Raw genomic sequence first — 26,359 nt, 5'->3', positions numbered from 1 at the left:
AGGAAAGTTGCGCAGGGAGGTTAAGTAACTTGTCCCAGGCCACACAGCCGATAGTGGTAGCAATTTGGGGGTAGCTTAGTCCAGTCAGTAGCTGTTCAGTGTTGTAGATTTCCTGGCACTACAGGTTCAAAACGTGGCTATAGCAGCTAATGAATTTTTACTTTCCAGGTAGACAAAACAAGTCTGGAAAAAGCTCACATGAAATGAGTATAGGGGTCAGAAGTAACCTTAGGAAAACTGGTGACTCACCCCAAAAGATGGAATAACTGAAGATCGTTCTTACTCTTCTAAAGGCACCTATTCTTTCCTAGCTATTTTTTATTTTGGGATTTTCAGCTCCGCTCCTACTCCTAGATTAGGAAAAAAAAAAAACTTAGCCGTTTTCTTGGTTCTCATTTTTTCTCATTTTAAGTGCTTTTCTCTAGCAGTAGAAATTAGCATGTAACTACACACCTAATGTGAAATGGCGCAAAGATTATTCATTGTGCTGAGATGAAGAGTGGTTAGTATTAGAAACACATGCCTTCATGGGACCACAGAGACTTGCTGTTTGTCTTTTTCCTGTGATGGACTTGGGGAATTTAAAGTATGCTCTCACAGGTGCTATCATTTCTCTTTCTTCTTCTCCTTCTCTGCTTTCCCACTTGTGTTCCTTTTGCCCTCACTTTCCTTCTTTCCATATTTATTACAATTTTGAGGTAGGCTTTCAATTAAGTACTGGGGATGTACAGATTGATAAGATATAGTTCCCGTCTTTTAAATATATTTAGTAGTCTTAAGTTCATCTGTACATAAGAACATTTCATAAAATACTTTTTCTCTACAACATTACATTTTTAATAAGTGTTTTATAAAACACATGCATAGCAGTTTCAAAATGTTTAGTACTTTTTTTTTCTGTTAAAATGTAATTTGAATTACTCTCAAGAATCTATTTTACCTTGTGCATGGTCTGTTGAATGAACTTTCATGTTTTTATTTTTGCCATGTAACGTTCATATATTTTTCTTTGCAATAAGTATCAATTTTGTTTTGACTAGGACAATATTAAATTTTCCTCTTGGACTTATTAGCATTAATGATGAGGTGATAAAATGAATCAGAATTTATATGACTTAATAGCATTAATGATGCAGTGAGAGCATGAATCAGAATTTATGTCTTACTAACAAAGCTTTCCTCCCTTTTGTGTCCAGGTGTGCCAGGTGGTGCCCATGCCAGCCAATCACCTCCCTGTTGGCAGCACTATGAGCACCGTGCACCTTTCTTCAGATGGTACTTACTTCTATTGGATCTGGTCTCCTGCCAGTCTGAATGAGAAAACACCTAAGGGACATTCTGTCTTCATGGACATTTTTGAACTTGTGGTCAGTTTCACTCTCATTTTGTGTCTTTGCAGAGATATGTCTGTTTACTTTTTTTTTTAATATTGGTTTACAAAGGAAAGAAAAAACTTGCAATATGTACAGTGTGTTTACTGTTGCCTCACAATTGACTTACTTTTGGATGTCTTTAAAACTGTCTTTGTTTGGAGTTGTATGACACAAAAGAAGTCAAGTTTTCCAAAAATTAATCTGGCAACAGAATGGTTATAACAGTTAGGAGTAGACAGTGGAGTTTTTAAGTAGACGTGCTCATGGACCTTACTGCAAATACAGAAGTAAGCTGCAGTAGCAAGACTGGGTCTGTATGTAGATACTTGGAGGCTCTGAGTGGTGAAACTGAGGGAAGGCATTCATTAGATACCAGCCAAGTGCCTACTGAGAGCCAAGCAGCATTGCGTCTAGTGGTGGGAATATGGTCTCCGCCAAAGTAGGCAAGATCCTTGCTCAGCTGGAGCTTGTATTTTATCTGGGGGTGGGTTGAGGAGGTGGTGAAGAGACAAAAAATTAGTTATAAATAAGGGAGCAAGTAAATGGACGAGATAATTTTATTTATCTTTAATAGGTCAGCTTTTTTTAAATTTTATTTAAGATTTATTCATGCATACAAGAACTGGGGCACAGGCCAGATGTGGGGGAGGGTGAGAGGATTCACCAGAGACAGCAGGGAACAGAACAGGCAGACTGACTGAAATACACTGCTGAGGGGAAACAGCTGGCGAGACTGGAGAGGTCTGCCGCTCCATGTGGGTATCTCACCAGCCAGCTGGAATCGAACCCTCACTGTAGAGGCTGTGGACAGCTTCACAGCGCTGTGCTCAACCACCTGCGCCACCAGGGGAGGCCCTGGACAAGATGATTTTAGGTGGTGAAGGAAAAGAAGTAGCTAACTAGATGAAGAATTTGGGGATTAGGAAAGGGAAGAAAATTCTGGGAAGAGAAGACCGCAAGTGCAAAGGTTCTGTGGCAGGAGTGTGTGTGCCTATTATAGGAAATGACAGCTGGCTAGAGTGATGGGAATGCAGAGGACAGCTGGGGGCGAGAAGAGGTCAGGTACTATGTGGTCTCGACATGCACTGTCCCACACAGCAGCCATCGGCCACATGTGGCTGCTTAGCTTCATATTGATCAGAATGAAGTAAAATTAAAACTTTGTTGCTCCGTTGATTAGCCACATTTCAGGTGTGGGGGTAACTGCATGAAGTTAGTGGCCACCATGTAGCACAGTGAAGATACAGAACAGTTCATTCATTGAAGAAAGTTCTGTTAGGCAGATTGGCTTAGATAGTAATTGTGGAGACTTGTAATAGAGAAAATTGCTCCATGCCAGGTCTGTGATGAAGCCGTTTTTCATAATGTAATTTACAGCCTCTTTCTGGGAAGAACTTAACATTCTTAGGATAAAAGCTGAAGTAGTTTTCTAATAAATTTTATGTGGGAGAAAGTTTGTTCTGGGATACTAATCACCCATCCCATCAGCGGTTAGGCGTCTACTGTACTTCAGCCATATGTTCTTTTCTTGTTCTATCTAGGTTCTCAGTCCTCTTTAATCATTATCTTTTCTTATAAACTGTCCCAGCCATAGTGAATATTTGGATTGATCTACTGGAGACTACTGATAGAACATGTGTTCATATTTAAATTATTAGAAAAAAGTTTTTGTTTTCAGACTTACCAACGGTTTAAAGGATTTAGGCCTCCATCAAGCATAGTGGGAATACCCTGAGGAGCTCCCCCTTTCCCTGGCTTTTTTGAATTAAAAATTGTGTCAGAGAAATACATGCACATGAATGAAAACTTCAGGTAGCACACCAAACTCATCATGAAAAATGACAGGCCTCTGTCCCATCCCAGCACGCTGTTTGCAGGTGTTATGGAATGGTGTCAGCTTTTAGTTCTTGTGGTAATTACCTTTATATCTCTGAGTAAAATGCTTAACTTGCTGCTTCTTGATTTATGAACTCCATATATTGTGTGTTGGCTTTTTTGTTATGAGAGATGAAGATTTACCTCAATTGCTTCTCTTTCTTTCCTTCTTCCTCCTAATATATTTATTTCACTCATCTAATTCTTCCTTTGATTATCTTTGTAGCTCTTAACTTTATAGTTAACCCTCTGTTTCTTGTTGCTCAGCTCCAGGCAGTATGTCTTATCTCCTACTTTAGAAGATGGAGACAGTAGTATCCCCTCCTGTCCTTCAGTGTGGAGGAAGCCGAAACTGAAAGTATGGGGGTGGGAGTTACAGGAGAAAGAGATGATTCACCCCCACCCTCCCTGCTGTAGAGTCTTAGGAATTGGTTGCATCAAGTTTGGTGCAGAGCTTTGTGAGACAAGGGCTGTAGACTGAGTTTATAAAAGGAACTGTTGTCCCCCTTCCTGGTCCACATGACATTTGTGTTCAAATGCCAATTGCCAAGGCAAAAATGACTGGCCCTTTTTTTTCCTGAAGAAACTAACTGAATGACCCTGAAAAAAAGCTGACTATATCGACATTGGGCTTCATTTCAGGAAAAGACTTGCTACCCTGTGACTCACCCACAGGTGATGTCTCCCAGTTAGCAAACCTTAACCACGTGCACAGCATCCCCAGTGAGTGCTGAGTTGTTAAAAAAGAGCAGTTTACCTAAATAAATAAATAAATACCCAACAAGCAAAATCTAAAACTTTGAAGAGGTTTGTGATATGGGGGGGAGGAGAATAGAGAAGACCAGGTTGGCAAAATAGTAATTATTGAAGCCAGGTGATGACACATGGGCACCACGTTGTGCTGCTCTCTCTTGTGTACACTTAAAAGCCACAGAATAAAACCTGATAAAAAGGTTTAAAATCTAAGAAGAGGGGCCTCCATTGTGGCGCAAGGGCTTAAGTCTCAGGACTGTGAAGCTTTCGGCAGCCACTGGAGCACAAGTTTGATCCCCAGCCAGGAACTAACTCACATGGTGCAACAGACCTCTCCTGTCTTGCCCTCTGCTCCTCTCAACAGTGGCTCAGTCATTTCCCCTGTTCTGCTCTCCACTCTGTCTCTGGTGAATGCTCTCTCCCCCCAACCCCGCACGTCTGGCCTGTACCCCAATTCTTGTATGCATAAATAAATAAATCTTTAAAAAATAATAAGGAAATCAGGAAAAACAACTAATAGAAGAAGGAGAATAAAACATTTAATCATTAACTTATTTGGGAGTTATGAGAGGACAGCTCATATCTCCTATCTCATATGCATTCATAAAGCAGAATAGAATAGTGCCAAAAATTAACTATCAAAGAATAAGAAAGAGCCCTTTGGAATTAAAACTTTGATTGGCAAAATTTAAAAATTAGTGGAAGGGTTACTGATAAGCAATCTCCCAGAAAATAGGACAAATAGAAAAACAGCAGTAAATGTAAAAGGAAAAATAAAAGACATTGAGGACTAATCCACCTGATATCTTGAGTAAGAGTTCTAAGAAGAAAATAGGGAAAATAAAGAGTAGGACATGATCAAAGAACTAATACAAGAAAAATGTCAGGCTAAAGGACACCAGTGTCTAGATTAAAAACTACCTGGGACAGTTAATGAACAGTACCTACACCAAGGCACATCATCCTGAAATTTCAAATTATCAGAAATAAAGAGGGCTCTAAAACTTCTAGAAATAAAATCATCTACAAATGAAAAAGAATTAGAAAAAATACTGGTCTATTTAATAGCATACTCAAATTCTGCAGAAAATTGCTTTACAACCCAGAAGTCAGTGTTCAACCAAAGTATCAGTTAACTGTAAGACAACATAAAGATATTTTAAAACATGTACTTGCACAGTCAAAAGCGCATTCTTGCTCTGAAGGAAACAGGACAGGTAAAATAACTTCTGCCAGTGGCGTGATATAGAAAGTTGGGAACAACTTTGAATAATTTTTGGAGCCCAGATCAAACAAACCAATAGTAAAAAACTTTTTGGAAACTGTTTGGAATTTGTATATAAAATAAGTATTGGATGAAACTGAGGGGTTATTCCCTTTATTTATTCATAAGTCTAATATTGGCATTGTGGTTATATAAGAAAATGTTCAATTTTTTAAAGACTTGTAGTGTTCATAAGTAGAATTACATGCTGTCTGGGTTATATTTTATAATGCTTGAGCAAGAAAGGCTATTAGATTAAACAGGTATGGCAGCGGCTGTATAATCGCTGACTCTGGATGATGAGTATATGTAGGTTCATTATACTAGTCTCTATTTTTGCGTGTTTGAAAATTTTCATCATTAAATAAAAAACTTGTAAGCACCACAACGACTAGTTTATTTAACTGTTTCTAAAATGCTGACTTGGGGAGCTAAACATAGATATCTCACTTTCTGCCTGTGGTCTTTCATTAAAAAGCATGAGGCATATCTGCATAGACTCAAGTAGGTTAATTTCCAAATTGTATTGTTTGGTAGAAAAAACTCAACTCAGAACAGTGTGTGAATTTTCTACCTGCTGTGTAATAGAAGTCGGGGGCCAGATTCTTTCTGCAACTGTCCTTCTATTTTAACAACTTTCCTTTCACAATGGATTGATCACCACAACACACAAATACATTAGAATAGATCCTTCTGGGGCCTCCCCTAGTGGCGCAGCGGTTGAGCGCTAGGTTGTGAAGCTGCTTGCAGCCTCTGCAGCACCAGTTCGATCCCTGGCCACCGGGCGAGGGTCCCACATGTCGTGACAGACCTCTCCTGCCGCCCACTGCTTCCCTCAGCAGTGTATTTCATCAGTCTGCCTGTTCTGTTCCCCGCTCTGGCTCTGGTGAATCCTCTCACCCTCCAGCACTTCTGACTGTACCCAGTGCTTGTATAAATAAATAAATCTTTTAAAAAAAAAGAATATATCCTTCTGGAAAAAATACAACATCAATCCCCTTGACCCTGATGTTCCTCTGTTCCCCTATCTTCCTAGGGCTTTACAACAGAAGCCCTAGAAAGAGTTTACTGTCTGCCTTCCATGTTCATGGGCTTCACGTCTGCAGATTCATCAACTGCAGATCAAAAGTATGTCCTCTCTGTAGTTGGACCTAGTGGTTACATCTGTGCCGAATGTACACAGACGTTTTTCTTGTCATTATTCTCTAAACAATTCAGTTTAGCAATGATTTACATAGCATTTACTTTGTATTAGGCATTGTAAGTGATCTAGAGATGACTTAACATATACAAAGGTTGCGTGCAGGTTATATGCAAGTTCATGTTGACTCTATAAAGGACTTGTGTGCCTATGGATTTGGCATGGGGGGCTGTCCCAGAGCCAGTCCCCCAAGAGTACTGCAGAACAGCTGTATTCTTACCGTTTTATGTTCTTTCCTCCCATTTGTTCTTAAACTGGCTACCGTCAGTCTTTCTGTGCTCACCATGCCACCAAACAGCCCTTACCAAGGTCCCTAGTGACTTCACATTGCTAAACTCAAGGTGAACTCAGCCTTCTTTTCTTTTTTTTTTTTAAATAATAAATTTTATTTTTATATTCCCCATACAATTTCAACCCCCCCATTCTGACCCCAATCCCTCCCCTCCCGCCCCCCCACCCCCCAAAAAGTGTCTCTGGTTCATAGTTTTTTGTTGATTTTGATTTTCACTTTCTTATAGTTATTCATTTTCCTGGTCCCTTATTTAAGTTTTCTAGATTCCTGCTATGAGTGAGACCATCCGGTATTTTTCTTTTTCTTTCTGGCTTATTTCGCTGAGCATGATCCCTTCCAGCGCCATCCATGTTGCTGCAAATTGCATGTGTTTATCTTTTTTGAATGCTGAGTAATATTCCATGGTATATATGTACCACATCTTCTTGATCCAGTCATCTATTTTTGGGCATTTGGGCTGTTTCCAAAGCTTAGCTATTGTAAACAGTGCTGCTATAAACATAGGGGTGCAGGTATTCTTTGGAATTGATGTTTCTGTGTCCTTTGGGTAAATACCTAGGAGTGGAATTGCTGGATCATATGCCTTCTTTTCACTACACCTTTTCGCAGTATTTATGTGGCCCATCACTCCCTAGTCATGAAGCACTTTTTGTTTACCACGTAAGACACCCCATCCGACTTCTCCTATCACTGCTTGTTTCTTCACAGTCTGTCTTCCCTGCTCTTAATAATCACGTGCACCAGGACCCCTTCTCTCTGCTCTCTCTGCTCTTACTCCCTTGAACCATCTCTATGTGTAAATGCTTACATTTGCTTTTTGGTTAAAACCTGTCCCTGGAATTTGATGCATATTGATATGGCTGCTTATTTGTATATGCGCAGAATAGGAAACTTCCTGTTGGAAGTCCGATAGTCACCTCAAGGTAAATATGCCCCAACCAAACACCTGTTTTACCCCAGACCTGTGCCTACAGATCTTTCCCCCTGCAGTCGATGATATCTGTGTCCTTTCAGTAATGGCCTGAGACCTTTAGCAGTCACTAGTCACTCTCCACGATTCTTTTTTTCTTCCGCAATTCTGTGTGCAGTCAGCAAATCTGCCTTCTCTATGTTAAAAATTTATCCCCAATTCTATTACAGTTAGATCATTTCTAATCTTTGAATTTGTTCATCAGATTTTACATGATAATGTATCACTAGGTAATGTGCTTACTCATCTGTATTTATTGAGTTTATGTTATTTTCCCATTATTTTGGCTGCTGTGAGTCACATATTTGTATTTGGTGAGCTTATCATGTGTGAGGATAAAACACCATTGGTGAAAAACATAACCATATTTACTTGAGTGTTAAATCTCTATATGGCTAAGAAAAAAATGTGGGATATTAGAGGAGAGAGCAGAATTCATTGTGGCAAGATTTTAATGGGGCCAGTGTCTTGAGCTGAGCATCTTGTGAGTAAGTGAGCAAAGCAGCCTGGGTATAAGTAGCCTGTTCGCTGGACAAATCAGTGGGGAGAGCTAGAGCTGGGGAGCTTAGCTGGAAGCTTCACACCTAGGTTGGGGTATGTGCCACTTGCTGTTTCTGAGTTTTATTTGATTTTGCAGAGAGTAACTTCTTTTCCACAGTAGCAGACTTAAAATTACCTGATTTCTTCTTTCTTGCAGCCCTGTAACTGCAGTCCCAGCAGTGACACCAGGTGGGAGTGGTGCTGTGTGCTGGTCATGCTCTAACAGTCTAGTTGGTGCCTCATTGCATACTTGAGCTTTCTCAGCAACATCTGCTCTTTGTGGAATGCTTGTGACCCTAACCACTGTGTACAAGCGGGAGGTTTCCATCCACCCTACTTACATGTGTTGTGGGTCCTTCATGCAGTGGCACTGAGTATAGACAGTTAATACCTGGATCTGTTCCTTCATCTCTTCAACATTAGTGATTGCCTTCCCCTTACCAGTAGTGAGCAGGGAACTGGAGATAGAGTACAAACAAGCCAGACAAAATCCCCATCCTCCTGGAGTTTACATTCTAGTGGAGGAGGTAGAAAAACAGTTCTAAGCTGTGATAAGTATTATGAAGAAATATGAAGAGAGTGAGGCAGTAAAAAATTATTTTGTGTGTGTTTAGAATAGGAAGAGGAGTTATTTAGGGAATGGTCAGAGAGACTTATATAAGGAAGTGATATTTGAGTTTAGCCCTGAATGTAAAAATGATTGAGCCATATAAAGATCAGACAGAGGAACATTCTAGGCAGTGGGAAGGGCATGTACAAAGGCCCTGCGGCAAGGATGACCTTATTGTGTTGAGTAAGATCAACAAGAAGTTGTGTGTGGCTTAAGAAGAGTAGTAAGAGGGTGGGTGATAGGAGATAAAGTTGGAGAGGAAGCCATGGCAATTTCTTACAGTACTTGTGAGGCAACTGGACTTTTTCCCAAGTGACATAAGAAGCTCTTTGAGTAGAATCTAGTTATAAAAGTTCACTGTAGATTTTTTATTTTTGTTTTAATGAGGTACTGTAGGTTACTACATTGTACTTGATTTAGGAATGTAGGTTTACACCTCTACCATTGTTACTCATTGTAGCTTTTGGGTCAAGAATAGACTAAAGCAGGATTTGCAGATTCTTTTTTTTTTTTTTTAAGATTTATTTATTTATGCATACGAGAGCTGGGGTACAGGCCAGAGATGCAGGGGGTGAGAGGATTCACCAGAGACAGAGTGGGGACCAGAACAGGCAGACTGACTGAAACACACTGCTGAGGGGAGCAGCGGGCAAGTCAGGAGAGGTCTGCTGTGCCATGTGGGTTGCTCCCTGGCCGGGGGGATCGAACTCATACTGCAGAGGTTGCAGATTGCTTCATAGTGCGGTGCTTAACCCCTTGAGCCACCAGGGAGGCCCGAGGATTTGCAGATTCTTAAAGAGACTAAACAACCACAGAAAAGACTTAAGAGACAAACCAGATATCTGTAATGTGTGGATATTTGATAGAATCCAAGCAACCAGCTTTAAAAACTATTTTTAAGGAAGTTGAAGAAAATTAATTATGAACTCAATATTAGATAATATCAGATAATGTCAGAATCCTTGTTAATTTTTTTTTTTAGGTGTGATTACATTGTGGTTTTTAAGAAAATTTATTGCAAGGCACATTGAAATGTGTAAGGGTAAACTGACACATTCTGGAGAGATATAGCAAATATGGCAAAAATCTTGATAACTGTTATATCTAGATAATGAATAAATGAGTATTTTTTGTATATGTTGTTGTATTGTGAAAATTATCTTCATGAAACATTTTTTAAAAGAACACAGCATGGAGATGGGGCAAGACCAGAATCAATAGGCAGTAGAGGTCAGTGTGCCAGACTGGGGCGAGGCTGTGGTGGAAGTGGCAAGAAGTGAGTTGGTTTCAGGACCCGTCCTTGTTAGAAATTGGTGGCACAGCCTTCCCTTTATCCCTGCAGTAACTTGTGGCATCCAGAGCTATTGTGTTTTCTTCAAATGCTAGAATTTAAAACACTAACTGCTTAGGGCCTCCCTGATGGTGCAGGGGTTAGGTCTAAGCACTATCAAACTATCACCAGCCACTGCGCATGAGTTCAATCCCCAGCCAGGGAGCTGACCCACATGGTGCAACAAATCTCTCCTGTCTCTCCCGCTGCTCCCCTCAGCAGTGTATTTCAGTCATTCTGCCTGTTCTTCTCCCCACTGTCTCTGGTGAATCCTCTCACCCCCACACCACTGGCCTACACTCCAGTTCTTCTATGCGTAAATAAATAAAATTAAATCTCTCTTTTTTTTTTTTTTAAAGATTTTTTTTTTAAAGATTTTTTTTTTATAGAGGCATGTTTTTTTTTTATTTATTTATTATTTATTTTATTTGTTTGTTCTGTTCATACATGCACTGGGTACAGTCAGAAGCGCGGGAGGGTGAGAGAATTCACCAGAGCCAGAGTGGGGAGCAGAGCAGGCAGAAGGACCGAAGTACACTGCTGAGGGGAGCAGCGGGTGGCAGGAGAGGTCTGCGCACCATGTGGGATCCTCCTCCGGTGGCCTGGGAGCAGCCGGGGATCGAACCGGTGCCGCAGAGGCCGCGGGCAGCTTCGCAACCCAGCGCTCAACCGCTGCGCCACCGGGGAGGCCCAAATTAAATCTCTTTTTAAAAACAACACTAACAGCTTACCTTTGGAAAGATAGAATAATGGTGGCTTTATTTTCTACTGATTTCTGTTCTCAGATTTTGTGGCATGACCATATATTATTAGTTTGATAATTAGAATAAAAGAAACATTGAAAAGGTTTTTTTTTTGAAACTTGACCACCACCGTATTCTTTCACCGTATCATTTGTCATAAAGCAGTCAGCTGATTTTGAGCTACAAAATAGGCCTCTTGGTTCCTAGGATTGAGGGAAGATGAAAGGATTGAAGGAGGTAAGCAGAGAGTGGGATCCTGTTACCTGTTTGCCTCTCAAAATGATTTTCTAACTCAGCATGGAATTAGATAACTACTCATTATATAAGGTAGGCGGGAGAAATACAGCTAGGAGAGTGATGTAAACATACGCAGTGGAAAGAATACCCTACCTGACTGCTCAAACTATGATTAATATAAAACAACCCCTAATTCTTGGATCACAGACTTTCTCTGCCTTTTGGCCTATTTCAGTTGCCTTCTGCTGCTCAGCACACCACCCCAAAACAGGGTCCTTCACGCAGCAGTACTTGATGGATTAACGGGGCTCAGCTGCCTGGTGCTCCTCTCCACGTGGGGTAGGTGAGGCCACACCTACAGCTTCATTGAGCTGGGACCTTGGCTGGGGCTGTAGCAATCAAGATGGCCTCAGCCTCTAGGGTCTTTCTGCATCAGCCTCCTGTTGTCCAGCAATGTGGATTGAACCCCTTGAGAGCGGACAGGCTGACTTTCAGCATGGAGCTTTTCAGACAGATGAGTACTTCTGAGTCTGCTTCCATCCTGCTTCTGATGTACCTAAAATAAGTTGCTTGGCCAAGCTCAGGGTCATTGTGGGAGGGGTATAATAAGCAAGAGCTTGAATGCCAGCAGGCATCACTCACTGGGGTCACCCATGTGGCAGTTTTCCGCTTAGAGTCACAGGCCTTCTGAAGCTCTGGACACTTGGAACTCTGACCTTTAGGACCACAGAATAACTGAGGCCTGGAATCTTCCTTCCTGAGTATGCTATTTCTATACTGGACACATTTCTATTTGAGAATCTTTTCTGCCTTCTTAGAGCACTTTTACATCTTCATATTCTAAAAGTTCTTCCTGCCCCCCTGTAATGTGCTTTTTAGATAGATCCTGGAGGAGTGACAGAAGGCCGGTGCAGTGGCTTGTCGTGAGGACGCCTGAGTAGGCGTTTGGATTCCCAATAGTGTGTTGGGAAGCCACTGTGAGCTGCAGAGAAGGCGTGGTCTATTACATCTGTAAAAGATCACTGACTGGTATGTGTAAAGGAGAGCATAGGGGTCTCCAGGTGGAAACACAGAGACCGGTTGAGAGACTGGTCCAGTCCTCAAGCTTGAGATGGTGTGGGCGTGGGCACTGGCCTGGGAGGCCTCTCTGCCTGCAACTGGCTGCCACTCACTGCTCTCAGGTGCTTCCCTCCTTTCCAAGTTCTTTAATCCTAAGAAGTCTCCTTGCTAAGTAGAAGCTTCCAGCAGTCTCCACCTGTGCCCCATACTTCAGTCCTACTTGCTTCCCATGGGTGTTTTTTTGGTGGTACCTGAACACAGTGACATAATTGTTTTTTTTTTTTTAATTTAATGTATGCATTCAAGAGCTGGGGTGCAGGCCAGAGGTGTGAGGGGTGATGAGAGGATTCACTATCAATAAAGTGGAGAGCAGAACAGGTGAATTTACTGAAATACACTGCTGAGGGGAGCAGTGGGAGAGACAGGAGAGGTCTGCTGTGCCATGTGGGTAGCTCCCTGGCCGGGGATCAAACTCATGCTTCAATGGCTGCTGTTAGCTTCATAGTTCTGAGACTTAACCCTTTGCGCCACTAGGGAGGCCCACATAATTGTGTGTGTATGTGTATGTTTTAAGTTATCCATTGCTTCCCTTGTAACACCAGCTCAGGAAGTACTTTTGAATGCCAAGGTGAAGGTGATTGATTTTTAACTTGGATGCTTTTGAAGGGTTATATTTATAGTGGTATGACGTCATAGAGCTCTGCTTGCTAAAGGTTGCTCCAGCAGGAGAATGGGGGTAAAGTGGGGTGATAAGATGTAGATGTGTTATTGTTAAATTTTACCCCAAAGTAGGCTATTCAAGTGGAAATGCCAGGGAGTGAAAGGCGCTTAGGAAGTGGGACTAGATCTCAGTAGCAAGGTTGGGCCCTTAGATGGGAAAGTGGGAGTCCCCATAGAGGTGGGGTTAGGTCTGGGTGAGGGCCCTGGTTGTTTATCAGCGAGGTATCGGTGTTTATCGCATGCCTTCTAAATGCTCCAAATGTTACGGTGAATAGGCAGGCAGGATCCCTGCTCTCAGGGAGCTGGCGTTCACTTGGGCAGGGGTGGAAGAAGGACAAACAATAAGTGAATGAATAAGTAAGATAATTTCAGAGAGTAGTAAGGACTGTGCAGAAAACAAGCAGGGTGATAGGCTCTGGTTTGGGAGGGTTGGAGGAGATTCTTCTTTAGATTGGCGATCAGAAGGCCTCCTTGAGGAGGTGAATTTCTGCCTGAGACCCAAGTGAGGGTGTAGACCTAGGGGCATAGAGTGTTCAGGCAGAGATCCTAGACACCAGAGGCCAAATCTGATCCTAGGCAAGCTCCTGCTTAGGTGAAGATGTGGAACCAGCAAAGAAGAGGGGGAGGAAGGAGAATAGGGACTGGCCATGCTAACACCACATCTTACATGCAGGTACATGTTCATGTTAAAAAGAAACAATCCAGGATTGTGTTTCACCACTATGACTGGGAAGGAGAACCCCACGAAAGCTGGTAACCATGGTACAACCTGCCAGGAAGTCACTGGTTTTGGTTTTAGATTGCTCGTGGATCATCAAGAATGCCTGCTTATTACAGGCGCTGAGTTTAGAGAATTGCAAACAGTTGAGAAGTAGGGCAAGGAAAGAGAAAAGCATTTTTTAAAAAGATTTATTTATTTATGCATACAAGAACTGGGGTACGGGCCAGAGGTGTTGGGGGATGAGAGGATTCACCAGAGACAGAGTGGGGAGCAGAACAGGCAGACCTGAGGGGAGCAGTGGGCAAGATAAGAGAGGTCTGCTGCACCATGTGGGTGGCTTCCTGGCCAGCTAGGGATTGAACTCCTGCTGCAGAGGCTGTGGATAGCTTCACAGTGCTATGCTTAACCCCTTGCACCACCACGGAGGCCCAGAAAAAGCATTTTCGGACTCTAAGAAATCCTTTGAGCACACACGCACCATCCAACCCCCCAACAGTAACAGCCACCTCTGGGACTCTTTCTGGATTCACTTGCTTTCTCTAGTCTTTTTTCCAGTTGCCAACCTTTCACTTTGGATAGTGCTTTTTATTTACTTCTCTAAACTGCCATTTTGCATTCTTTCCCCTCTTTATTCCCCACAGCTGCGTGCCAGTTCTGCCTTCTTTGCTGCTGGGACTAGTGTCTGAGACTCCAGCCAGATGCAGGAGGGGAGTGGGAGTGAGAGGCAGAGGCTGCATGAGGCATATTTGAGACATTTCTCCATTTGAAATAGAGAAAAAGGATGGTATTTTGTTGGGCCAACAAGTTTTTAATACCTCAGATCTGTAAGGATTTGAAACCAAGGGGAAGGAATATAATAGGGAAGGAGTCATCGATGATGAAGGGACAAAAGGCAGTTAAGGGAGCAAGTACTGGAGGCAGGAAAGCACAGGTTTCAAGACAGAAGTAGGAGATTTAACCTTGAAGGACATGAGAGGAAATGGTGCTTCCTCTGGATTAAGAGCAAAGGAAGATGACTTGAGGCTGGACACAAAGGTTCTTTAGTGGGAAGAGAGATGAGTGGTCTAGATCTTTCTAGCAATAAAGAAAACCTGGTGGTCTATTTAAAGTCCTGCTCAGCATTCGTGAAGGAATTTTTGGAGAGATTTTGCTGGGGAATAATCAACTGATGAACAAAGAACTCCCAAGCATCAGGAAGGACCCAGCTAAAGCTGGCATGTGTTTTTAGCAGACAGAATCTGTCTTTCTCCAGGATTGCTCTGTCAGTACCCAAGCAGCTGGGGCTAATGTTATCTGCTGTTAATACAGAGTTTGGATTTTAGCCACTAATTATTTTTCAAGAAGGCATTATCTTCATATTTATACTTAATAGTAAATCAAAAGCTGATTGATTTGTTTTTCTCTCATCTTACTTGTACCTGTCAGAAGCTTGTAATTAGTGAGAGCTGCCTGTGGAATTCAATATAAGGAATTTTAATCAACAACTTTCCTAGAACCTATTAAAACTTCTCTCATTGCTTTTAGAATCTGGGCTATTATGAAAAATGAAAGCTCTCAAATTTAGCATACATAGCCTTTTGTTCTCTGTAGAGCATTTTAGTTTTGAGGTAAACCATCTATTCGGGTGCAGTTTTTGAGCAACCAGATCACAGTAATATAATTCTCAAGTAGAAACTTGTTAACTAACTGGAAACATCATTTAAGGACCTTTTTTTCTTTAAATGCTAGGTTGAAAATGGTGTATTTGTAGCCAATCCACTTCAGGAACGCACAATTCTAATGAGAAAAGAGGGCGAGTCTGCAAAAAGTATTAATGAAATGCTTCTGAGCAGACTTTCACGGTACAGAGCCTCCCCGTCTGCAACGCTGGCTGCCCTTACTGGCTCCACCATCTCCAACACGCTGAAAGAGGACCAAGCAGGTATGCTGCGCTTCCCTGCCGTCGGTTGCTCCCTTCAACAATAGGTATAATTTAAGACTTTGGGTTTTTTTAGAGCGGGTTTAGGTTCACAGCAAAATTGAGCTACAGAGGTTTCCTAAATACCCCCTTCTCCCCACACATGCATCATTTCCCTTATTACCACTGTCCCCTACCAGAGTAGAGCGTTACCACTGATGAACTTACGTTGACACATCATTATCTGTAGGTTCCCTTTGCGCCCTGCCGTTAACACATAGCTTGTAAGCAGTGAGAGCTGACTCTGGAACTCGGACAGCACTTTCAGTGAGCACCTTGGGATGCCATGTGGAGTCTCTTGCTTTACATAGTTCACCTTATTTTATCCCCTGCCAGTCACTGTCCTTTTTTTCACCCTCCCCCTCCAGCTAATATGTTGTTGGCTATAGACATGAGTTAGCATGAATCTGTGACTACTCAGAACATCTTTGTCTTTATTATTATTGTTCATGTAAATTACTTGATGTTTAGCTTATGCTTCATGAATGTGAAAACTTATATTTAGCATTATCTTCACTAGATACAGTCTTCACCAAGCAAGTAAGAGGTAAACCTCATATCACAGAGATGGCTTTCTCTAGAGTTTATCATTTAGTGTTTGCATTTTAATATTTTAAAATGGACAATATTCTTACATACAGAGTTTGAAAATGAAACCCTATATAAAGGTATATGCTGAGAAATTTTATTCTCACCATTTGGTGTATTATATTTTTGCCCCCATCCTGTCCCCTATAGGTAACTGTGTTAGTTTTTATTTATTATTAGTTTTATTATGCAAGCACAATTAAAGACAACTTTATGTGTTCTTATTTCCCTCTTTTTCTTTCTTTTTTAAAAAGATTTATTTATTTATGCATACAAGAGCTAGGGTACAGGCCAGAGGTGTGGGGGATGAGAGGATTCACCAGATCCAGAGCGGGGAACAGAACAGGCAGATTGACTGAAATACACTGCTGAGGGGAACAGCGGGCAAGTCAGGAGAGGTCTGCTGTGCCGTGTGGGTAGTTCCCTAGATGGCCGGGGATCCAACTCATGCTGCAGTGGCTGGGGACAGCTTCATATGTTGCGTCTTAACCCCTTGCACCACCAGGGAGGCCCTCCCTCTTTTTCTTAATAAAAGGAAGAGGTAAACACACAGTCCTGCATTTTTAAAGTAGGTTTTCTTTTCTTTTCTTTTTAATTTTTTTACATCATTTTTCATTTTTGCACATTGTATGCATTTTCTTCTTGGTCATAGTCCCCATATAATTCCCACCATCCTTGTTTTGATCCTGCTCCCTCCCTCCCCTCCCCCCCACTCAATAGTGTGTCTCTGGTTTATAGTTGCTTGTTGATTTTGATTTTTACTTTATGATCATTAGTCTTTTTCCTGGTCCCTTATTTAGGTTTTCTAAATTCCTTAAAGCAAGTGGTTTTTGTTTTTTTTTTTTAAAGATTCATTTATTTATACAAGAACTGGAGTACAGGCCAGATGTGCAGGAGGGTGAGAGGATTCACCAGAGACAGCGGGGAACAGAACAGGCAGACTGACGAAATACACTAATGAGGGGAGCAGCAGGTGAGACAGGAGAGGTCTGCTGTGCCATGTGGGACCCTTGCCGGTTGGCTGGCCGGGATTGAACCGGCGCGGCAAAGGCTGCGGACAGCTTCACAGTGCTGCGCTCAACCGCCTGCGCCACCAGGGGAGACCCTAAAGCAGGTGTTCTTAACCGGGATAAGCTTTTAGGGGGTTCATAGTCATATTCCCCTAAAAATGTAGATGTCTGTACTGATACATCATAATTTTTCATCAGATTTTCAAAGTCACCTATGGCCCTCAAAAGGTTAAGAACCATTATTCTACAAGAGTAGAACTATCGGGCCCGCCCTGGTGGCACAGCATTTGAGCGCTGGGCTGCGAAGCTGCCTGCAGCCTCTGCAGTGCCGGTTCGATCCCCGGCCAACCGGGCGAGGGTCCCACATGGCGCGCAGACCACTCCTGCTGCCCGCTGCTCCCCTCAGCAGTGTACTTCATCAGTCTGCCTGCTCTGTTCTCCCCTCTGGCTCTGGTGAATTCTCTCACCCTCCCGCGCTTCTGACTGTACCCAGTGCTTGTATGAATAAATAAATAAATCTTTAAAAAAAAAAAAAAGAGTAGAACTATCTAAATTTATAACAAACCATGAAATGTAGTGAAAGATAGGGCTAGGAAAGGATGCCATGTATAAAAACTGTATCAGAATTAATGTGCTTAATGAATTTAAGGCAATTTTATGCTCTAATCCTTTCATAAATTGAAATGTTAGGAAAATATTTTTGATTAGTTTATTATGAGACTATCAAATTAATTAGAATTTCAGGGTACTTTATTTTCATAGACTGTAGCCTACCAAATACAAATGGGGAAGTTATTAATAATTGTTGTAATATGGGTATGTGGATGATTTCAGCTGAAGGAAGTACTTTGTAGAGGATAGTCCTTTTACCTAAATAAACATTTTCAGGACAAGTTCAGGGCTTGATTCAGGTTTGTCCTTGGGAGAAAATTGAATCCTCTGAACATTAGAAATACTAAAGTAATGTTTGTTGGATAAGAAAATATGGGTGATGCTAAAAAGAGACCTCAGAAGGCAAGGGTATATTTAGAATATAGTGAAAACTGAATTTCTGTATTTTAAACATGTGATCTTAGTGTACTTTTATATACATTCTCTATATACTCATTTAACATAATGTCACCAAATAAAAATTCACCAGTTATAGGATAGGTGAACTTTTGACAAATAATTGGATATTGAGGGTTTTTAATTCCATGATAATACCTATTACCATGTAGGGCCTCCCTGGTGGCGCAGGTGGTTGAGCACAGTGCTGTGAAGCTGTCTGCAGCCTCGGAGCAACCCACATGGCGAGCAGACCTCTCCAGTCTCGCCCGCTGCTCCCCTCAGCAGTGTATTTTGTCAGTCTGCTTGTTCTGTTCCCCGCTCTATCTCTGGTGAATCCTCTCATCCTCCCGCGCATCTGGCCTGTACCCCTGCTCTTGTATAAAAAAAAAACTTTATAAAAAAATACCTATTACCATGTAAATAATAGTGCGTCTATTAAAAATATCTTAGTGAAAATGTTGTGGTTACAAAGTTGTTTATTTTCCAATTATTTTGGGTTTCTTTCCTATGGAAATTTATGCCCTGAAGTTATATCCTGAGTGAAGAATGTACAACTTGGAGACTTGAAGTTTTAAAAAATGGAGCTTTTTAGAAGTACAAGCATTCCAAACAAATATCATTTTTCTAATCTTAATCATCAAAGGATGACTTATGTCTATCTAGGCTATGAGTAAGTTATATTTTACACCCTGAAAGCCTACTAGATACAAGCATTATGGACATCTTCAATCCTTACAAGTCTAATATGTAGAAAATCCTTAAATTCACTCTGAGTTCAGATTTGCTATGGGGAAAGAGAAATTAATGTACTTTTTTTTTTTTACGTCTTTACTAGAAACAGTTTTCTTAATGATAGTTTGTCACTGGGCCTAAAAAATGATAATATACATATGATGGGTTATTGTAAATCTGCTGGTATAAAATTCTTCTGTGATGGATATTGTGAAACTCATTATAGGTTGAACTTTCTGATTTCATGTTCAAATCTATTTGTATTGAAGGTAATGCAATAAACCTGTAAGAATTTGTTCTATAGAAAATGAAAAGATCTCTGTTGGAGCAGTTTCCTAGGGGAAACACAAGGAGTAGGATTCTTTTGAGATTTATTCCATGTTAGCATTCATTCTTTTGAAAGAATTTTTAGAGACGTAAGGACATATTGAGTATTGGAACACTTCTGAGAAATGTTCAGATCATGTAACAGGAGGCGTAGGGTCAGACTATCAATCCAGAAAACCACTGTTTCCCCCGTTAGCTTATTATTTCTTGCTCTGTTTTCTAAATGTGAGTATATACTTCCTTCGATTGCCTGTCACTACACTGTGATCTGTTTTATTTTGATAGTCAAATTAGCCTATGTATCAAATATCTCTCCTCACCATTTCCATTGCTTTCACCAGCCAATACCAGCTGTGGGCTCCCTCTGAAGATGCTGCGGAAGACGCCCATCTATACCTGTGGCACGTACTTGGTGATGCTGGTCCCGCCTCCAGGGGGATCAGGCAGCTCTGCCACCCGCTCTCTTTTTGGTGGGACAAGTGGTTTGTCTTCTTTAAAAAGTACGTAAGTTTTATTTGTGGCACTTTCAGAGTTTGTCTCAAACTTTGAAAATTAAGGCTTTCTTAATATTTTTAAACTTTCTCTTTCAAACATTTGTTTGCAATAGCTCTCTGATGACCAGAATTTCGCAATATTGTCACAGGCTAGGAGGAATCAAAGCTATAATCTTTGTAGATGATATAATAGTTTGGAAAACTATCTGTAAAATTGCTATAAATAATGAATTCAGGAAAATTTTAGGAAATAATCTATTGCTACATTATTTACTAATTGCATAGCAAGAGCTCTGCCCACAGTGATAGAATCAGTATGTGAGACATCTCCATTTTAGGACACACACAAAATGTTAAGCACACAAAATTTATACTGCTATATAAAAGATACAAAAATTCCTTAATGTTAAATATACATGTATTTTCATAAATACAGAGGCATACTGTAGTAATTATAATAAGCAAGATGATTTTGGCTTCAGTGGGCAAAGAGTTAAGTGAAATGAAATATAGAATCAAAAAATGATTTTATGTCACCATTTTCAGGGTTTTTACTTTAGGAACATCATTTAACCGCTCTGAGCCTCATTTTCCTCATTTGTAAAAAATAAAGGATAATGGTATCTCACACTATTGTTTAATCGTGCAATTTTAAGTGTAGTATTTGAAATTTGCCTTTTAAATTTGGTAACAGTTCTTTTTTTCCATTCTTTTTTCTTAAAATTTATTTTAGATATATAAAGTGTTTTTAAATCAATATATTGGTTTTTATTCCCTAATATTTCATATTCTATCCTCTTAAAATAATTTGCTTATAGTAATTCCATTAAAGGATAATATTTCACATATAGATTTTTAAAAGAACATTTTTTACTGTAACATAAGCCTGCAGATGTAAATTTCAACTTACCGGTTTAAACAAAATAATTTATGTGTATCAACTTAACCATTAGGTCATTTCAAATAGTTGCCCATGTTTGGGATTCAGATTTTCATGACACCGAACTCTTTATAATCAAGCTGGTTGGACTGGTCCCAGTGCAGTGTGCAGTGCACGTGACGAGGGTGCCTCTATAGTCCTTGGGTGAATGATGTGAATTTACTGGTATTTTGTTTTGTAATAACAGCTTTATTCATATATTCCTTTCATACCATAAAATTTACCCCTTTAAAATATACAATTCAGTGAACTTTTAATATATTCACATAGTTGTAAAATCACCACCACTATCTAATTTTAGTACATTTCATTACTCCCAAAAGAAGCCCTGTGACCATTAGCAGTCACCCCCCTTTTCCCTTTCACCCCAGACCTTGGCATCACCAGTCTGCTTTCTGTGCCTGTTGGTTTGCCTATTACGGATATTTCATATCAGGGCAGTTATACTATAAATATATAAATCTTCCCTTTGACTGGCTTATTTTTTCTTGCCATGTTCTAAAGGTCCATCCATATTGTAGCATGAATTTTTATTTCATTCCTTTTTTTTATGTACCGCATTCTGTATATTGATTCATCACTTGGTGGACATTAGGTAGTTTCTCTTTTTTAGCTGTTTTGAATAATGCTACTTGAACATTTGTGTACAAGTTTTTATGTGGATATGTTTTCATTTCTCTTGGATATATATGAAGGAGTACAATTCTGGGCACTGTAACTGTATGTATACCCTTTGGAGGCCAAATTGTTTTCCAGGTGTCTTCACCATTTGACATTCTCTTCAGTGATGTATAATGGTTCCAGTTTCTCCATAGCCACACCAACATTTGTTATTCTCCTTTAAAGTTAATTGATTTTTTATAGTCATTGTGGTGGGTATAGAGTAGTGTCTTATGTTTTTTTTTTTTTAATTTTTTTTTTAATAGAGGCATGTTTATTTATTTATTTATTTGTTTGTTTGTTTGTTTGTTTGTTTTGTTATACATGCACTGGGTACAGTCAGAAGCACGGGAGGGTGAGAGAATTCACCAGAGCCAGAGCGGAGAACAGAGCAGGCAGAAGGAGTCTGCGCACCATGTGGGACCCTCCTCCGGTGGCCGGGGAGCAGCCGGGGATTGAACTGGTGCCGCTGAGGCTGCGGGCAGCTTCGCAACCCAGCGCTCAACCGCTGCGCCACCGGGGAGGCCCAGTGTCTTATGGTTTTGATTTGCTTTTCCCTAATGACTAAATATGTTGAAATTTCTTTTCATGTGTTTACTGTTCACTTACATGTCTTTGAAGAAATATTTATTCAAATCCTTTGTCCATTTTTAAACATTTTTTTTTTTAATAGAGGCATGCTTTATTTTTTATTTGTTTGCTGGTTTTTTTTTTTTTTTTTGTTTATACATGCACTGGGTACAGTCAGAAGCGCGGGAGGGAGGGTGAGAGAATTCACCAGAGCCAGAGCGGGGAGCAGAGCAGGCAGAAGGACCGAAGTACACTGCTGAGGGGAGCAGCGGGCGGCAGGAGAGGTCTGCGCGCCATGTGGGACCCTCCTTCGGTGGCCGGGGAGCAGCCGGGGATTGAACCGGCGCCGCAGAGGCCGCGCGCAGTTTCGCAACCCAGCGCTCAACCGCTGCGCCACCGGGGAGGCCCCTCCTTTGTCCATTTTTAAATTGAATTTCTTATCCTTTATACACCATTAGTCTTAGTAAATTCTTTTAATCTCTCTGGAGTGGCTTTTTCACTGGGCCCCATTTGATTAAAACAGGCCCTCATGGTGCCATTTTTCATGAGGGTACACCTTACTGGTGATTGTATTTTAGACCCATAAATCAGCAAATGCTTAATTCCTTCTATGTCCTGTCCCCCATGGTCACTTGGGGGCTACCCAGAGAAAGAAAAGTGGTGCTGGCCTTTAGGAGCTCATGGTCTGGTAGGGAGAAACAACTAGAAAATGATGTCCAATGATGTACAATGCTGTATCACTGCCTTATCTGTGTGAGCAGATGTGAATGCTGTAGACTCAGAGAAAGTCATTGTGGAGTGGGCTGGAAGGGAGCACCTTCATATGTGTTGAGTTTAAGTCATAAAAAGTGGGTATTCTTCACTCTAAGTGGACAAGTGCAAGGAAGACATGTGCATTGTAAACATTGGAAAGGGAAATTTGGGGAAGATCATTTTGTTGGTGAGCTGGATGAAACAGAAAATAGAAAAGGAACCAACAGTACAGTGTAGATTATTGCCCCTGTCAGGCATGATGAGGGTCTGAACTATGGTGAAGGGAATAAGGAAAAGAAAAACTCAGTGACTACAGGGCTAGAATTTTATGTCTGAAAATGAGGACGAAAGTAATGTCAATAATAGCAGCTAGCATGGACAAGTTGTGTAGAACTTTTACATATTTTAACTCATTTAATCTTTGCTATAATTATGTAAAGTGGGTACTTTTACTGTTTCTCCCTTACATATGAGGAACAGAAAAGTTCCGTAACTTTCCTAGGATCACACAGATGTGGTAGAGCTGGAATTCAAACCCAGAAATCTAAAGCCCATCCTTGTCATCACTGCACTATCCTGTGTTAACAGAAAAGACCTATTTTAGAGCCAGTGCTTGGAAGGACTCCGAGCTGGGTTTGACTGTGCCCCACTTTTACTGAGCACCAACTGTAGTAAAGAATTTCTTGTAAATGTTATTACCTGTGATGTTAATAATCATAAACCCTCTTTCAGTCACCTTGGGATAATCTATCGGTATACTGAAAACACCCTTATGCAAAACTGCCATTTTTAGAAACGCTTTAAATAATATGGCCCCCTATTAAATTTAGGAAGACACTTTGTGAGAGTTTTCTTTCTGTGGATTTATGTGTATATTCTGTCTACTCATTGTCAACACCAATAGATAACCAAAAAGAGGATTTTTTTTTTTTTTTTAATGAAAGTCTTGTTAAGTGCCTAAAGTTCAAACTTTGGAAAAAATAGACTGACCGTGGTCTTAAGACTTACTAAATGTTTAATATTTGTTTCCCAAGTCCTAGCCTCCAGCTTGGTGTATAATATTTCGGATGGTCAGTTCACAAGTCGTGCCGATCTCATAGATGCTGCTGGAAGCTCGCTAGGGCGTGGTGCTCTTGTACCAGGACTGGGTAAGAAATAAATGCCTGTATTTCCTTGGAAAATTCAAAGTGTTAGCAGTTTTTGTCAAGAAATCTTGCCAATTCCCTATGACATTGTAGTTTCCTTAAAAAAAAAAAAAAGAATTTTTTTTGTACAACAGTTTAAATTTTAGGATTAATATAAGAAATTGCCTTATGTGAAATTCTTCTGCATAATGTTAATTAGTTCTGCTGTACCTAGGTTTTAGTGTAAGCTGCTTAAATCCATTTTGGAATTTAAAAGGTAACATATAAGTCAGTGACTGTAACACTATAAGGTAGCATATAAGTCTGTTCCATTGGACTTATCCTATACTCACATACGAGTTAAGCAAAATTAGAAATTGAATCCTGCCTTCTTGCTCAGGCCCAGTGTATTATTTTGCCAAATACGTACTGGGAGTAGGGATGTGGATTTTCAGCCCTGAGAAGAATCCTTGCCCTTCTGTTCTTCAGCTGTGCTTGGAAAAAATATCTGCAAGGGTAGATAATGACATGATGGTTGAATAGAACATGCTTTTTTTGCAGGTGCCTGTTACGATACGGTGAACAACATGCTGTGGACATGCTCAAATGACTACATTGACCAGTGGTGTAATCCTGGGAACCAGGCCTTCCATTACGTCTGTCAGAGACTTGGAGTCAGCCACGTCATCACTGAGCCCAAAGGTAAGGTGTACTCACACTCTTGCAGGAAAAGACCCCCTCCCCCAGATATGTTAGTAAGTAGGAACATAGGTTAAGCAACAAATTGTGTCAACAACCTTTCCTTCCTGAATTTAGAATCCTGAAATTCTTGTTATTTGATTGGTTTATGATTAAGTGATACATGTAGAACTAAAGGGAGCATTTGAGGTGCATCTTAGACCTTTTAAAGGAAAATTCTTATGACCCTTCTGAAATTGTCAGAAATTGTTTATTTGTACTTGGCATGGCATTATGTTGTCACAAAAGTTTTACATTGATAACTTACTTATACATAAACTTATGTAATTACAATCATCAGTTAAGGACTTTTTCTTAATATTAAGATTTTTTAAATTAATAGTAACTTAATATGTCATGACTTTAAAATCAACTGTAATGGTGTGGAGGAGTGACCAGCTCAGCAAATCCTCCTCACATAAAGCAATGATAAAACAGGCAAAATTATCAAAAACAGCTATTTCCAACCTCTGAAAATTAACCAAAGGCATATAGCATATTGAGAAGTGGGTAGTCTTAAAAAATCCACTTAACTTTGGGTAAGAGCAGTGGAAGTCCAGTGGTGCCCCTAGTCTCCTACTTCAAGTTCATGCAGGGCTGAAATTTCACCTGGGGGGGCGCAGATCTTGTATACCAACAGCTTTGCTTCCAGAGCTTTACTCTGCCCAGCAGCAGAGTTAGTAATAGTGGTGGCAGACGAGCAGAGAAGACGCAGTGGCTCAGCTAGTCTGAGGTTGACTAGTGTCCAAGGAGCAAACCAACAACTAGCCAGAAATTTATTGATTAGATTTGGTAGTAAGAAGGTTTCAGAAAACCTTGCTAAGCTCTCCTCACATCTGCCTAGAAGAGGCCCAAGAAGACGCAAGCTGTTCTCACGTGCCCTGCTGAGTCTGCTTACACATGTAGGGATGTGTGAGGACCCACAGGAAGTGAAGACCAGGACAAAGGTTAACACCCCTGAACTTTGATATGCTCCCCCAGAACACCCAGATGATTCCAGGGTGGATGGTACCCTGACTCAGGAGTACAACCTCTGACTAATCATTGCTTGACCACTAATGAGTATAGGGTTAAAAATAAAAACAACAATAAAAATAAACAAAAAAGAGTAAAATTTGAAATAGAAACAAGAGCTTAAAAAAAAAAAAAACCAACAACTGAGCACAGAAACTAAACACTGCCAGGGAAAGTTAGGTGTTGAACTTAGCAGATGACGCCTTTAAAGCAACCATTATAAACATACTCAAAGAAGTAAAGGAAAGTATGTTTAAAAAATTAAAGGAAAATTTGATGACTATGACTAAATAAATGGAGAACTTTAAAAGGAAAAAAATCAAAGGGAAATTCCATATTTGAAAGTGCAGTAAAAAAATTACTATAGTGGGCCTCCCCTGTGGTGCAGCGGTTGAGTGCTGGGCTTCAAGGCTGCCCGCAGCCTCTGCAGCACCAGTTCGATCCCCGGCCCCTGGCAAGGGTCCCACATGGCAAAGACCTCTCATGCTGCGCCCGCTGCTCCCCTCAGCAGTGTATTCTATCAGTCTGCCTGTTCTGTTCCCCGCTCTGGCTCTGGTGAATTTGCTCACCCTCCTGCACTTCTGACTGTACCCAGTGCTTGTATAAATAAATAAATAAGTCTTTTATAAAAAAATTACTATAGTGACCCAACAGTAGATTGAGCTGGAGGGAGAAAGTCAGTTAACTTGGACATAGATGAGTAGAGTTATCCCA

The 26,359-nt window shown here is 40.7% G+C and overlaps 1 protein-coding gene across 2 annotated transcripts in view; it reads left to right on the top strand.

Moving 5' to 3' along the window:
• The window catches only part of HECTD4 (HECT domain E3 ubiquitin protein ligase 4), a gene marked incomplete at both ends in the record, with an annotated part of 170,513 nt that overhangs the window by 56,820 nt on the left and 87,334 nt on the right, over nt 1–26,359 (top strand). For both annotated transcript variants that reach the window (XM_084254197.1, XM_084254196.1), the window contains 5 exons: nt 1,197–1,367; nt 15,417–15,609; nt 19,694–19,852; nt 23,804–23,917; nt 24,455–24,595. In XM_084254197.1, coding sequence (XP_084110323.1) covers nt 1,197–1,367; nt 15,417–15,609; nt 19,694–19,852; nt 23,804–23,917; nt 24,455–24,595 — 778 coding nt within the window. The remainder of the gene's footprint in view (nt 1–1,196; nt 1,368–15,416; nt 15,610–19,693; nt 19,853–23,803; nt 23,918–24,454; nt 24,596–26,359) is intronic.

The sequence above is a fragment of the Talpa europaea genome, assembly GCF_964194135.1.
Source record: "Talpa europaea genome assembly, chromosome: 14".
Lineage (NCBI taxonomy): Eukaryota > Metazoa > Chordata > Mammalia > Eulipotyphla > Talpidae > Talpa > Talpa europaea.
The sequence above is the reverse complement of the archived record's forward strand: the minus strand, read 5'-3'. Positions and strand labels throughout refer to the sequence as shown.